The 14,868-nt window shown below is 42.2% G+C and overlaps 2 protein-coding genes across 3 annotated transcripts in view; one reads left to right on the forward strand and one right to left on the reverse strand.

The window, feature by feature from the left end:
* The window catches only part of srcin1b (SRC kinase signaling inhibitor 1b), a 37,523-nt gene extending 28,979 nt beyond the window's left edge, over nucleotides 1-8,544 (forward strand). The window contains 1 exon segment of the mRNA XM_076970345.1: nucleotides 605-8,544. Within this exon segment, the coding sequence (XP_076826460.1) occupies nucleotides 605-754 (150 nt within the window). The 3' untranslated portion in view covers nucleotides 755-8,544.
* Nucleotides 8,545-8,647: 103 nt separating this feature from the next.
* The window catches only part of fmnl1b (formin-like 1b), a 32,797-nt gene continuing 26,576 nt past the window's right edge, over nucleotides 8,648-14,868 (reverse strand). For both annotated transcript variants that reach the window (XM_076970346.1, XM_076970347.1), the window contains 6 exons: nucleotides 12,868-12,997; nucleotides 11,960-12,123; nucleotides 10,353-10,454; nucleotides 9,986-10,096; nucleotides 9,727-9,841; nucleotides 8,648-9,123 (listed from right to left, as the gene is read on the reverse strand). In XM_076970346.1, coding sequence (XP_076826461.1) covers nucleotides 9,023-9,123; nucleotides 9,727-9,841; nucleotides 9,986-10,096; nucleotides 10,353-10,454; nucleotides 11,960-12,123; nucleotides 12,868-12,997 — 723 coding nt within the window. In that variant the 3' untranslated portion in view covers nucleotides 8,648-9,022. The remainder of the gene's footprint in view (nucleotides 9,124-9,726; nucleotides 9,842-9,985; nucleotides 10,097-10,352; nucleotides 10,455-11,959; nucleotides 12,124-12,867; nucleotides 12,998-14,868) is intronic.

A 14,868-nucleotide genomic window follows, 5' to 3' on the forward strand; every position in this document is an offset into this window, starting at 1 on the left:
GCTGGTGAACGATTCCATGCTGCTAAGCATAATCGCTGTGGCGGACTAATTTATTTTGGGCAGTTTGTTGCATGGGTGTGTTCTGCTGGGCTGGTGTAATAGGCGGGAATGTCAGCCATTTAAAGGCACTGTGTGTGTGTGTGTGTGTGTGTGTGTGTGTGTGTGTGTGTGTGTGTGTGTGTGTGTGTGTATGTGCACATGCGTGCGTGTGTGTGTGTGTGGGGGGGGGGTGTATGCGACGCAAGCACGTTCTGTTGTTCACAGCGTTGGGAAATTAAAGGGAGGAAAGGGAGAGGAGAGAGAGAGAGAGAATTGTACCATGCGTTTGAGGACACAAGCTAAGCGTCGGTCTGCCCTTCTATTCTTCCCCAGGCTCTCTCTCTCTCTCTCTCTCTCTCTCTCTCTCTCTCTCTCTCTCTCTCTCTCTCTCTCTCTCTCTCTCTCTCTCTCTCACCTCAGGTCCTCTAATTAACAACTCTGGATTTTCACCCTGACTGCCTTTCCTGCTTCTCTTGTGACAATGCAGATAAGAGGCTGTTCACTTTGACATCGTTCACCAAACTGACCCTGCCCATCTGTCTGCTCTGCTCTCCCTCGTCCGCAGTCCGTGAGCACGTCCCCCGGGTCTGCCAAGCCGTCGGCGACATTCCGCCTCAAACACCTGCAGCAGAGCAGCCTGGAGCGTAAGGGGCGGAAACAGCGTGAGGACTTCCCCAAACTCCAGCCGGGCCAGCAGCAGGTATTCCACTTCTAACGGCGGCCGCTCCCACGCCCGCCGATGGACCCGACCCGAACACCCGCGATTCCGAGCCCGAGTCGCGGCTACGCGCGGCCTGTGGCGCTGGGAGGCTTGCTGCTATGCTAGCAGCAGCCCAGCGCTAACAACCGCACTAGCCGATCACCCGTGAAGCTAGCCACGCACAAACTCCATCAATAGGAGCCAAGCGGGTCTTTGGTTAATATCTACGGACTTATTTGGTTCAGTAGTGGATGAGCGTCACCTGTGGGGAATGTCAGTTACTATTAGTTGTTCTAGTCACAGTTGTCCACTAATGGTCCTTTTAGCTGCTGTGTGTAGACCCTGTTGCCGATCGATCCTGAGTCTGAAAACCTACAAGCGTCCATCACAGCGGCAGCACTAGATGTCGGGTTTCTTCCTTCCTGCCATGTTCTTCCAAAACAGACTTTACGCATCCCGTGAACCTGTGCTCAGAGCACACGGCAGCGGCTCTCCAAGGCCCTGTGGCTGCTGTAAGGCATCAGTGTTTTGGAAGAAAGGTTTTGGAAGGCTTTCCAAATTGTGCCCCATTGCCCACGTTGTGTGCTTGCATCTCCCTCCTCTCTCTCTCTTTCTCTCTCTCTCTCTCTCACTCTTTCAGCACTTGCGATTGGATTGGGTTGACATTTAACTTCTGTAAACAGGCACTTTTACCCCGAAGCGTTTTTCTGGCATCACACTGTCGATACAGACTGCAGGCCCAGAATGCCTCCTTCCTGCGTCTTAAAGACCCTCTTGGGTCTCTGCCCTTGTACCATCCTTCCGTTTCAGTGCCAGATAAAGCGTCCTGCAGGTCTGCTTTACGTCTATATTACACCAGTCAAGTGGGGTTCATCCTATATAGTGTATAAGAACTACAGTGTTCTTCTAACATTTATAACTTGGGTTGGATACAAGTCACTGCATTAGAGTATAACAAGGCTCCTCACCAAGGCCAATTTATAGTCCAGCTTGACAAAAACAGGGAAAGATTGATGTCTGCTCAGGGTCTCTGGGACTGTATCATCAACTACTTGGACTTTCTTCTCCTCAGTCTAATTCTATAACAGGACCAAGCAAGTGAACATTATGAGCTTTGCGACTGTGTTGCTGTAGCTAAAGATTCTTCTGTTACTGTTTTTTTAATATTCTAACATAATCAAAAGTAAAACAGTCCACAAAAAAATAGGGTTTTGGTTTGTTTTGTGTGGCCATAGCTAGCTAGCTAGGCTGGCTACAGGTAGAGTGGGCTGAAGTGTCAGTGTAGCTTGCCTTAATATTGACGTTACCTCGACGACAATGCGGCTAATTCTGAGACCGCTGTTTGTAGCAAAGGACCATAAAAGGCTACAAAACATGCCACAGTGTGCTAACACGTTTTGTTTCTTTGCTTGACTACAAATTCTTTTCGGTTCATGGTTGAACATATATGATTTTACCCAACCTGTGTTGATCAGGCTAAGCCAAGCGCAAACACTGTCGACAACGACACAGAAACTGTAAACCCATGTAACCCAACTCAGTACAAAACATTTTTTTCTCCAAGTCAACTCTTAGGGCCAAAGAAAAGTTTAAATGAAAACTTCTGTCTAAAATGTAGGTACCATAGAGACTCAGTTACAGCAGGATGAAAGGAGAGGCTAAATCTCAAGCAGATGAAAAAGAAAGAGATAGCATTACTAAAGAACGGGGAAAAAAATATTGAGCTTCATTAAAAACTGCAAGGTTGGTTGAAGAGCAGGATACTCTGTGGAGATGAAACGGGGAGAGTCCGACTGTGAGAAGAACAGCGACAGACAGCACTACAGATTCCCCTGTGGGACACACATCTCTGAGGGCAGCCTTCACAGTCAGAGCAGGGCAGCTCTTCCCCCAACACACTCTAAAGAAATAAGAGAAAGAGAGAGAGAGAGAGGAGACTGACTACGGGGACGCCTAGGGGAAAGAAGGAGAATGAAAATAGAAACAAAGAGAGAGAGTGAGAGAAGACAGTGAGGTTGTGTTCCTCTCCAGTTAACATTTGGGCCAACCTCTGTCTCACTTTCTTGCATGAATGATCTTTAGGCCATTAGCTAGCTGAGAGCTACACGTCTTGACTGTCTCACTGCAGCGCGCTGGGCTGTCTCACTCACTTGTAATGGATCCAAGGACAGACAGACAGTTGGAAAAGGAACAGGAGTGATTCTCCCAATTAGCCATGCAATGTCAGCTCTTAAAATCTTTTCTGCTTGGATCCTGACAGTTCTCAAGTAAAGCTGTGGGTCTAAAAACGCAAGACAAAAAGTGAAGGCGATATCAGTGGTTTGAGGCTGAGGGCCACTGTCACTCGTGTCAGCCACCCTTATTTTGGGTTGTCTTAGGTGTGTTAAGCTGGAAAACTGTGGTAAAAGTAGTTTCCCTTAATTGATTTCAAGTAGCATAGGCGTGAGGAAGAGACGGGTCTTCCCATCAATCTCTCGTCTGCTTGCCCAATCGAATTATGGCTGCCAAAGTGTGGTTGTCATGGATACCTGTCAGCGAGCCTCATTGGCTAGAGAGTTAACAGTCTGGCTCCACGGAAACCAACAGAGAACAGTTGCAGTTGCCCACACGGCTTTTCTCTGGCAGAACGTTTTGTTTTGTTCACTTCGTAATGGCTTTCGGCCTTAATCAAACCCAACAGGAAATCTGCCAGTACTAATCCTCCAGTTTGATCTTTGCAGCGCTGAAATAAACCCCTTAAAAAGTATACACAGAACCTACGGCCAAGCTCGTGCCTATAGAAACAACATCCATGAGGTGGAGCAAGTTACTATGGGTGTATGCTGCTTCAACACTGCACCACTGAACCACTTGAGCAGGTCCTGCTCTCATCAGACTGATAACCAACTCTGGCCGATTCTTAAGGAGCAGTACTGCTAGTGAAACGCTTTCTGTTGTTTGAGTGGTTTCTCCCAAACTCTATATGGAGAGTGCTCCTTATTATCTCCCAGGGAAACCCCATGTTATGGAGAGGCACTCTGATGTTTAACTTACGAGTTTAAATTTTTTTCTAAATTCCTGGACATTTTTTTTATGCCTCATACATTAAAATAACATGTTCATAGTTTGTAGCATACACACATACCGAAGAACCTTTAAGGCTCTACATATTTTGTGTTTTTAATGTTATTAATGCAAGAAGTTCTTTTTGACAGATCAGGCATCTAGAATGTCATACCTTTAACAAGAGTACAATCCTTTTTTTTTTACTTTATGCTAATTAACTAACCTTTTGGCTTAATTTATTATGCTACATTAACATTCTTCATCACTGTCAAATTTGTGAAAATTGTACTCGGCTGTTTGTAACACTATTTACTGAAATTTTTTGAGAGCGGGCTCCTTTTTAACGCACTAAGGCAACACTGAAAAGCTTCTGTGCTTTGCCCTTAACACAGAGCTAAACCATACCTGGACTTTAAGTGGGTTATCTGAGGAACAGCCAACCTTGCAGTCTGATCACCACTGAGTCATGAGCACCATGGACAGTGGCCGGGCTGGGCGGAGCCTCATCCCATCTGTCAGAAGGCTGTTAGAGATGGACCGTTGCTACTTTTGTGCCCGCGCAAAGGTCAGGCTAATCTGGCACTCCACAAAGCCGCGAGTGACGCCCTCTTCCAGGCAACCCACCTTCATCTGGGCTCGCCTCTGGAAAACAGGTCCTTGCGGTAAATTAGAGGTCCCTGTCTGGTGACCCTAGCTCCTTGTCTGCCATTTTGGCTCAGGAAGCAGCCTGATGCGTAAACCACAGTGACAGTTACACAGATGCCTGTGGAGATTAAGGGGCCATGAGGATGTTTTATTCATGAATGGTCAACTGGTTTGTTTCTCCTAAATGTCAGGATGGACATAGTGCCTGAATGGGAGTGTTTGCTAGGGTTTGCTTTTGAAATGGGCTTTGGTTTGGTCATTGGGACATTGTGCATTAGGTTTACATTTTAAGATTGCACACACTTGCATAAATATATTTAAATTCTATGTAAACTGTGCTCAAGAAGACCTTTTGCCTGTCTGGCTAAAGTCTGTTTTAGAGTAAACTAAAGGAGTAAACTACAGAAATATAAAAGAGAGGGAAAATATCAAAGTTCATGAATTCACAGAATGTGTCTGTGCATACCTCAAGTGAGCCCAGTTTTAAATTACACTAGCAGAGAAGTTTTACCCTCGAGACATTTTCTTAGGCACGCCAGGTTCAGCAACTCTTAGATCTGAGCCAGGTTTGATCTGATCACAGGAAGTGTTTCGAGCGACACATTCCTTGATTAAAGTCACAACACCTCATCTACCTCTAATAAAAGTGATTTTTTTGTTTTCAGTTAAATCATAAATGGTCTAGTTTAAGTTCTTATCAGACAGGCTGTTGCACTGTGATCACTAAAAAACATCGCATAGAATATGAGAGACATAAGCTAAACACGGCACTTTTAAAGCAAGGGTTAAGCAATCTAGCCAATAGACATTTTTGTTGTGTTACACGTCGCTGCCTGGCCCAGATGTATAGGGCACTAGGGTGGAACACAACTCCAGGGCCTTAGGGAGTATTGGGACGAAGCCTTCTGGTTTACAAAATATGCTTGCGTGCGCTTTCACAATTGAACATCGGGGGCTACCGTTGCATTAGGAAAATGCAATTGATATTTCCGTCTCTCCTCACTGGCTGATCCTTCCTCACTCCACCACCACCACCACCACCCCCACCCCCACCACCCCATAAATCCTCGCTTTTCCATTTGCTTCACAGATCTGCAATGGATAAACAAGGACACTTTGTATTTCACCATCAACTCAGCCGTTGCTTGTGCTGGGCTCCTATCATTCTGTAGGGGCTACACAGCACTACATATTCAATGGGTTGTTTTGTCAGGGAAAGGTAATGCATAAGGTTTTTTAGACATCACGAAATAAGCAAATTATTACTTGTCCAGATTACTTATTCTTCTGAGTTTAGTTCTTGGAATTAAAGGCTAGGCAACAGCTAATAGCTACCTTAAAGCTTATCACCACACAGAAAACAGGGCATCACGATTCTCGATGTAGACATGTTGTGAACTGCATCAGCTAGTTTTGTTCTATTTATTGTCAGGGTGCACTGGGTGACAGATTTATGTCACATTTCTGGCCCAAATATTTTGAGTTAGTGACAGTGAACATTGAGGCAGTTTTTCCTACAGCAGTGTATTTTTTTAACAATTTTGAGAGGCCAAAACCAAACTTCACCGATCGTCAAAGTGAGTTGTTAGCTGTTGTTTAGCTTTTAAATCATAACGGGTTTACATAGTGCTTCGTTTGTCAGTCTGTACTCAAGGCGATAACCCCTGCCTAAAGCATTCAGATAAACTTTGTATAGGTATATTTGTATAAGAGAAGGGGCAGTTGATCCCTTTGGATCGAATGCAATCAAATTCTAGATCCCTTTCAGCCCGTTTCCTCTCAATGGTCAACCACAGCCCCCCCCCCCTTTTCTTACTGGATGTTGACTGGCATACGTTTTAGCCAATCACTGTCCTTTCCTCTCTCCTCCCCTAAGATCTGATCCTATCTTAGGTGATTGCTGAAGGTGAAAGGAGCCTATGAGGATGATGGACACAGTGGATCCCCAGTAGGATACTGAACATCAAGGTGCATGTCTTACAATATGTGTAGTATATTAGGGTAAGTTATAAAAAGGTCAGATATTAAAATCATGTTTGGTAAATGTAAGAATGTAAGTATCACTGTACATATAATAAAATAACATCATATGGTGCATTAAAACTGCGTACGTAGGCACTAATTCGTGAGTGTGAACAAGCATCGTGAGTGTGGAGGAAATGGTATGACAGCCAAACTGTTCATATGGACAAGATGAATCTTAATGAAACAAAAAAAAGTAAAAATCATACAGCACTTAAGAGATGTTACTATACCTTGCTGTCATTTAGCACCATATTAAAGATAGCATCAAACTAACCGTTGTCATTTGTGATAGTTACGGTAATATGTTAAAATGTATTTGTTGCCAAAAGGTGTTTATGAAATGTAGTATTTCATACAATTAGAATATTTTGTATTTTTATACTTCAGAATGAGAGGATATATTGACAGAATCTGCAAAATTAAGAATTTAAGAATTTCATTTAAGACATATTTAATACCTTTCCCTTGTCCAACATATGCAAAGTGAGCACACCATTACTGTGAACGTTTGTATACCACATTTAATCATTTCCAATTTCAGAGCTAAATTTAAAAAAATCAGAGTTAATCGTTTAATTATCTTTCAAACCTCAACATGGCAACTAAATGTTTGACCTGAACAGTTACTCAGCACTATCTTTGACTCCTATATGGAAATCTATGCTAATATATATGAGAAAATGTATCCAGAAATACTGACAGTAAGAAGTGGATTGTGTTGGTCGTGGATATTAAATTGTAACCTACTTGTAATATACATTCCCACGGACTTAATTCATAGTTTGACAGAAATTATTTGATTTTCATCACATTTCATATACATCACCCAACTGCTTCATCTTTGCTTGTCTCCTTGAGTTAAAAGTACAAAAGACTTTATTGCTGAAATTTTGATCCAAGACAATCAAAAACTGTTGTAAACACATGTCGATAAGTGACATTTAGAAGTGCAGCACTTTAAAGCCTGCGGGTGATCTGAAGTGGATTTTAAAACCCTCAACCTTTGACCCAACTCGCTCCCAGTCATATGCCCAATCCCACAATCCGCAGCTAGGGAAGAGTAGGAGAGCCAGTTGGATTGGTCAGTACAAAGCTGGTGTCAACGTCACCGGTGGCCTCTGGAATAAATTATTGTTTTCCTACCACAAAAGTGTGATTGGTAGTCAATACCCCACAAAGGTGACATAAGCCCCACCCATAAGCACACTTCTCATGTCTCTTATGTACCTGTTGTCTTACCAACAATATTATAACCTCTTAAACTCCAAACATATTCAGTAACTAATCTTAAAACATTATTCAGTAACTGCAATGAATTATCCAGTAACTGCTGTGAAATGAAACTAAAATCTTTGTAAATCGGAGGGTTTTTAAGAGGCCACGCTAATGTTGGGTTGTTCAGCTGCGATATCTCTGGTAATGCACACGTAGAGGTCTGGGAATGAGCGTATAATAAAGAGCAAGAGAACAGAACTACTAACACACTAATGTGTGTGTGTGTGTGGGGGGGGGGAGCTTAGCTGTACATATTCTGTGCTATTGCAGTATACTAATTTAGTGAATTTGTATGTACGATTTTTCTTTAATAAAGAAATGTTAGTGCTAAGCTGCATGTACAGTATACCTAAAGTCACGCATGTGGAAGCGATTCTGTAAGCTCAGTTTTTTCAGTGTAAAATAGACTGAATTCTGTATAAAGGAGATATTTTTTTGTTAAGATTAGTATCATATGTGTAAGAAGGTTGGTCTGGCCCATTTTACTGTCGTCCGTAACCTTGTAACTGACACCGTTTGAACTGACACCGTTTGAACTGGACTACGGCTGTGTAACCACGAGTCATGTTGTCGACCCCAGGAGACACGGTTCATCCATGTCCAAGAACGTGTAGAGTGTTTACAAAACAAAAGACTTTGTGATAATAACAATAAAGTGTGAATGCACATTGACCAATATAAATATATCTATATGGAGAAATTATAATGCTGCTCTAGTGGGGAAAAAATATCTAATGCTAAAATCTATGTACCAGAGACTGTTGGTTTTGTATATTCTGTTGTGTTTTTGTGAGTATTAAAGTGAGTATCTTGTACTACTGTCTCTGACAATTATTGCAGCCCTGTATGCAACCCTATATGCAAAAATGATATTTTAATATGGAGAACATGCATATCGCAAGTCAACAGTGAAATCTGTCCCTTCATCGGCAGTTTATTTAGCTATGTCCGCATAATAACACAGGATTCCAGGTATAAAATCAATCTTAGTTAAAACAGGTAATTAAATGAGGAGGGTTGTCACTTGTCGTATACCCATTCGAAAAAATATCTATTACTTTTATGGGATTTCCTACAATAGATTAGTCTGCAAACATGTGGATCATAAGGTGCTGTGATGTACTGAAATACTGTTCTGGGTTAATGTGCAGCCCAGGCAAGGATAGAACGCTGATCCAGAAGTGGATGATTCGTTTGTAATCATGATTGTTGTTTGATTGTATGATTAAACTGTTTGTGTAGCAACGAGTAGTAGTAACGAGAATATACACCGGATCTGTGCAGGAATGTCCGTTACAGGGAGATGTCCGAGGACACTTGAAGCCGCTGAGATGGTTTCCACTTGTAGCTGCGTCTCCCCCCATCTGACCTTATGTATGGCTGATTCCTCAGGCCTACACACACACACACACATACACAACAATGTGGAAAATGTGCAGCTATGCTTCTTACTGATTATATCCAAGTTGACGAATGCTGTGCATTACAGCGAGTAAAAAAAAAAACGGGAGATAGCGTGCTGTGTACCTTCGGAGAAAAAGAGCTGGAATAATAGGAAGAAGATCTATGAAGGACTCAAGTCAGTGAAGGAGTCAGAGAGCATACGAGAAGAGCGCTTTCTTGATGGGGCAGTGAAAGGCACAGCCTTCAAGGCTGAGAGGGAGAAAGCGGAGGAGAGAGGAGGGACTATAAATAGTTCCAGCTCTAAAGAACATATACGAGACAGTCAGGCTCGAGAAGAACAAAGAGAAGAATCAGAAAACATGAGAACATGAAAAAATAGGTTTTTTTCTGGGCTTTTTAGAGAATCGCCTCGAGCCTGCACACATCGGGGGATTTTTTGAAACGTTTTAACTAAACAGTCGATGAAAGGTATGGAATAAAGCAAAAATGATTGATGATTTCAATGACTTGGTTTCAATGCTGCATTCTAATGATGGGTATTGGCTTAGCATGTCTGCTGTTAGCTGCACTTTGACCCTTGACCCCACGCAGACCTGTAATGATGTCCTCGATGTCGCCGTCTTTGCCCTCGCGCACCAGAGTGGAGACCTGCCTCCGCTTCAGCTCCGTGATGAAATCCACCTGCGGTTTCCGAGACGACACAGCCACCTACAGGCACAGCGGGACACACGTGAAATGTGAGGTGTGTGTGTGTGTGTGTGTGTGTGTGTGTGTGTGTGTGTGTTTGTTTGCACATGTTTTGCATATTGTTTGATTGAGCACAAATTCCTTGGCCCACCCTATTCTCGCTACCTTGCTTGCCATTTGCCCATTCCTGGCTGAGTCGGAGATGGGCGTGTCCATGCAGTCACCACCACCAATGACATGATCTCTCTTCCTCTGCTCATTCTCTTGTTCAGCCAACTAGAGTGAAAGAGTTATAGCTAGTTTCAAAGCACTGTAGCAAAACCAGCAGTCACACAAACAGAAAAACATTTGTGTTTTTGGTAATTGATCTAGATTTTTACTGTATTCTCTCTTGAAAAGTTTGTTTGTTTGTATTCATGAATGGTCAGTAAAGGCTGATTTAAAAACTTTAAACACCCTAGTATGGTCTTTAATAAGCTAAAATGACATTATAGAAGTTTTGTCTGCTTATAACATGTTAACAGAGTATTACCTTATAAGCTTTAATGAACCTAATGAATATGGGGAAGAACATAGTGGGGGGCGTGGTTTTTGGCTCCTCCCCAAAGTACCCCACCACCGACTCATACACCTCCTGCATACACAGACAGACAGATCAGCCCTTTAACACATCACCAGCACAACATCATTGTGAATGTCGGTGCTCCACTTGTGTGCTGTCCCGTGATTGGTCACGCTCTAACAGACAATCTGACCAATGGTGAAGGGGTAGACGGTGTCAGACGGACCGAAGCCTGCACTCGTGCACTTATACAAATACACGCAGAAAGGAGGAGTAATAATGTGACCTGTTAGTAGGCGGAGTGAGTATTTCTAATACAGTGGCCTATAATTGTAGGGATAGGTGTTTGTTAGCCAGTATTCTACATGATATTCATATGTGTGGTGTTTAAAGAATGTCCTGCAGAGGACATGTTTGTGTAGTCCATATGTGCACGCATGCACTCAACATATTACTCTGAATGGTAATAACAGGTAATAAGAGTTAATAACAGTTATTTTGTCTTTGGGTAGTTTAGTGACAGTATAAGCAATGAATGGATTCTGTGATGTCCAGTGTTGTATCTATACTGTAACACTAGAAATACTAGGATAGGAAATACTACAGTCATGGCCAAAAGTTTTGAGAATGATACAAATATAATTTTTTTAAAGTCTACTGCTTCAGTTTTTATAATGGCAATTATAAAACAGCTTGTTCGGAGAAGACGAGGTGAGCGCTACCACCAGTCGTGTCTCATGCCAACTGTAAAGCATCCTGAAACCATTCATGTGTGGGGTTGCTTCTCAGCCAAGGGAATCGGCTCTCTCACAGTCTTGCCTAAAAACACAACCATGAATAAAGAATGGTACCAGAATGTCCTCCGAGAGCAACTTCTCCCAACCATCCAAGAGCAGTTTGATGATCAACAATGCCTTTTCCAGCATGATGGAGCACCTTACCATAAAGCAAAGGTGATGACTAAATGGCTCAGGGAACAAAACAGAGAGATTTTGGGTCCATGGCCTGGAAACTCCCCAGATCTTAATACCATTGAGAACTTGTGGTCAATCATCAAGAGACGGGTGGACAAACAAAAACCTACACATTCTGACAAAATGCAAGCATTGATTGTGCAAGAATGGACTGTTATCAGTCAGGATTTGGTCCAGAAGTTGATTGAGAGCCACGGAGAACTGCAGAGGTCCTGAAGAAGGGTCAACACTGCAAATATTGACTTGCTGCATTAATTCATTCTAACTGTCAATAAAAGCTTTTGTTACTCATAATATGATTGCAATTATATTTCTGTATGTGATAAAAACATCTGACAAACACACATAAAAACCAGAGGGCAGCAGATCATGTGAAAATATAATATTTGTGTCATTCTCAAAACTTTTGGCCATGACTGTAGTAAAAGTGACAATTTATGTTTATTTCCAAAGGATGTGAATATTATGATATTTAATGGTTGCCATTAGATGAAAATCTCTTTTAAAAGGTTTTGGAGGAGAAATTGAGGTATTTGAAATGCTTTGAAGATTTAAGTGAAAGTAACCGTGGCTGGTTGGGCGAGTGTTTTTGGTAGTTCGTACCTGGGCTGTTTTTGCATCTTTAACCACAGACTTCACACGGCTGCTGTTATTGGACAAGAAGTCTCTCAGGATGGGACTGGCTTTCTCTTCCTCAAACTCCTTCTGGGTCATGTCCATTCCTTTCTCCAGCGCACGCACGTCCATTAAGATGCTGTCCAGGGACACTGTGAGGGGGACAGGCGTTAGTCTGAACGTGTGTTTGCTTGACTGAGGGTGCTTACAGTGAGGCAAGGCCACATATGTATTATAGATTTGAACTGGTAGAGCCGTTTTTCTTTAAGTGGTGCAAAATGTGTATTCGGTTTAAGGTTCAGACAAAGCTTAGGTGGTTTTGGGTGGGTGGGCATGTGTATGGGTGGGCATGTGTATGCTTATATTTCTGTACAGAGCCGGAGTGGCTAATCAGGAGATTCGGGAGGATTCCCGATGGGCCGGCTCATGTCAGTCTCTAGTTTGGGCTGATTGGGATGGAAAAATAATTTTGGGCCGGATTTGGGCATGAAACTCCCGGGCTGAAAAAGTGTCCTACTCCGGACTTGTTTCTGTATTTACAGGGACAAGATGACAGAGCACCATTGATAAATCCACCAAATGTAAAACTCTATAAATTCCAAATTAGTGAAGATATTTTTTACGTGCTTTGCGATATGTTCAAAATTAACAATGTATTAACAAAATTAACAAAAAGTCTCAATCACTGGAACGTTTTGAAATTTACACATATTGCAGCTTTCATTTGAAAAGCTATAGGAGAGAAAGAAATTCCATTCGATTGCGCTGGTAAAGTTGAGGGATGAACATTGTCATAGTAATACAGCAGTAGTATATGATTTATTACAAAAATACATCGACAGACTCCAACACATTGGTACAAGAACGTGTGTTTATGTGTGCGTGTTTGTACTTACCTAGTGCTGCTTTGTCCAAAAATTGCAGTTCAGTGTGAAAGGTGTGGAGGTGAGGGTATTTCTCCTGTATAATGCTCACCAGGAAGTGAAGAAGGTTCAGTTTTCGATCTGTAGACTTTGTCTCCAGCAGCTGAGAGACGAAAGGGACCAGTGGAATAGCTTAACTTGAAAATAAGCCCACCGTTATTTCTCAGAGTAAACCACTAAATACCCCAATAAACTGCTCAGATGTATTAGTGCTTGGAGGCAATCAGTCTCATATGATTATTTTTTGGATCAACCCCAATCTCCAACACACACACACACACACACACTTTTTTCTGTTTTTGTTTTAGTTTTTTTTTTAGTTAGATGTGTGACCAACAAGTGGGAGTATTTCAGGAGATAAACTATTTCAAGGTGTGAGATGGCGAGGGGCACAGTGGCCTCTGTGAATCTTAATGAGATCACTGGGAATTCTCCAGAGCTTTGAAGAAAACCTACATTTGTAAAACCTGCAAAATCTACATTTATAAACCAACATTTTTCAGATCTCATCCTTTTTGGAGGCGGTGTGTGTGTAAACTTTATGCACTTTCTGAGAATACAAAACCTACAGCATAACAAACAGATTAGCCTTGAACATAGACTTTGATGTCTGCATGCTAAAAGAGCTCATCCCCTCGAGCTCAGCCAATGAAATAATGGAATTATGAAACGACACCATCCTCAAGCACAACCAGTAAGATCACAGCATGACAAAACAGCGCTGGCATTCAAATATTTTATTATGGGGTTCAGCTACCTAAGCACGAACTTACATAGGCAATATATTGTATATTGTATATTGCATATTGCATATATTACATACTATATATATTGAGAATAGTTAGCCTGTTGCATCAGCCTTGAAGGCATGTAGGAAGGCGAAGTCCAAAACCCCATGGCCTTCCTTCTAAAAGTCCAGTGAAGTACGAATCTTTCCTATAAGCCTTGACACTAGCAGCTTGCCTTTTACATGAGGCCTGAGAACCTTTGGTGAAGGCAAAACTTGATGCAAAGTAAAATGACTGGGCCTCTAATCAGGTGTAGCGATTGCTGCGAGACTTGAAGGCTAGTCCTTGATACGCCGTCCTTGGAGATATCTACCTAATAACATTAAAAGTAATAAATCTTTTTTAATTAAAAAAATATATATGGTTGGTCTTCTCGCCTGCCGGGTTTATGCTCATTTTTACTCTCAGCCTTTCAGACTGCTGCAGTTGACATCAGCCTTCAAGGTTTCTAGCCAGCCAGTGTAAAAAAAGCAACAATGCGAACCAACCATAGACTTCCAATTAACTTGTAAGGCTCTAGTACTGTCAGGCTTTCACAGTGCCTTTTACATCAGCAGTTGAGGCTTCCAAGGATCGCCAAAGACGCTGGAACATAAAATGATCGTTCCGTGATCAATCTTTCCCATAAGAATTTGAAGATGGTGCATTTGAAGACGGTGCATCAGCCATGAACTACCTATTGCTAGAACAGGGTGCAAAATAAAACCTAATTAGCCTAAGAGATGGAGATCTTTATAATCAGCTTTTGAGGCTAATGCTTTGGACATCAGCCTTGGGGACATTTAGTTTGTGTTAAAGGCGCTGCAATGTGTAATTATCATTAGCATTTTTATCAGCCTGCAAGGTGCCAGTGTTCTATCATCCTGTAAGTACCATGCTTTCACCCTGTGCCTTGACCTACTTACATACCTTCAGTGACGACTTCACAAGCAATATCCTCAGAGCTCCCGGGCTAGATGGCTAGTAGCTTATACTGGCATTGCAGAGATTTGCAAGGTTGCTGCTAATGGAACCAGTCTGTTCTGTGGAGCTCTACAAAATTATTTCAGTGGCCTTTTCCAAGCTGAAGTTTCCTACAGAACCATCGTGCTTTGCTGCAGGACTAACATTTCAAACGGGTTTTTTTCACAATAACCTACCAAATACACGTACGAAGGAGGAGGAACCCCTTGCTTAATATTTGAAT

The sequence above is a fragment of the Brachyhypopomus gauderio genome, chromosome 13 (assembly GCF_052324685.1).
Source record: "Brachyhypopomus gauderio isolate BG-103 chromosome 13, BGAUD_0.2, whole genome shotgun sequence".
NCBI lineage: Eukaryota > Metazoa > Chordata > Actinopteri > Gymnotiformes > Hypopomidae > Brachyhypopomus > Brachyhypopomus gauderio.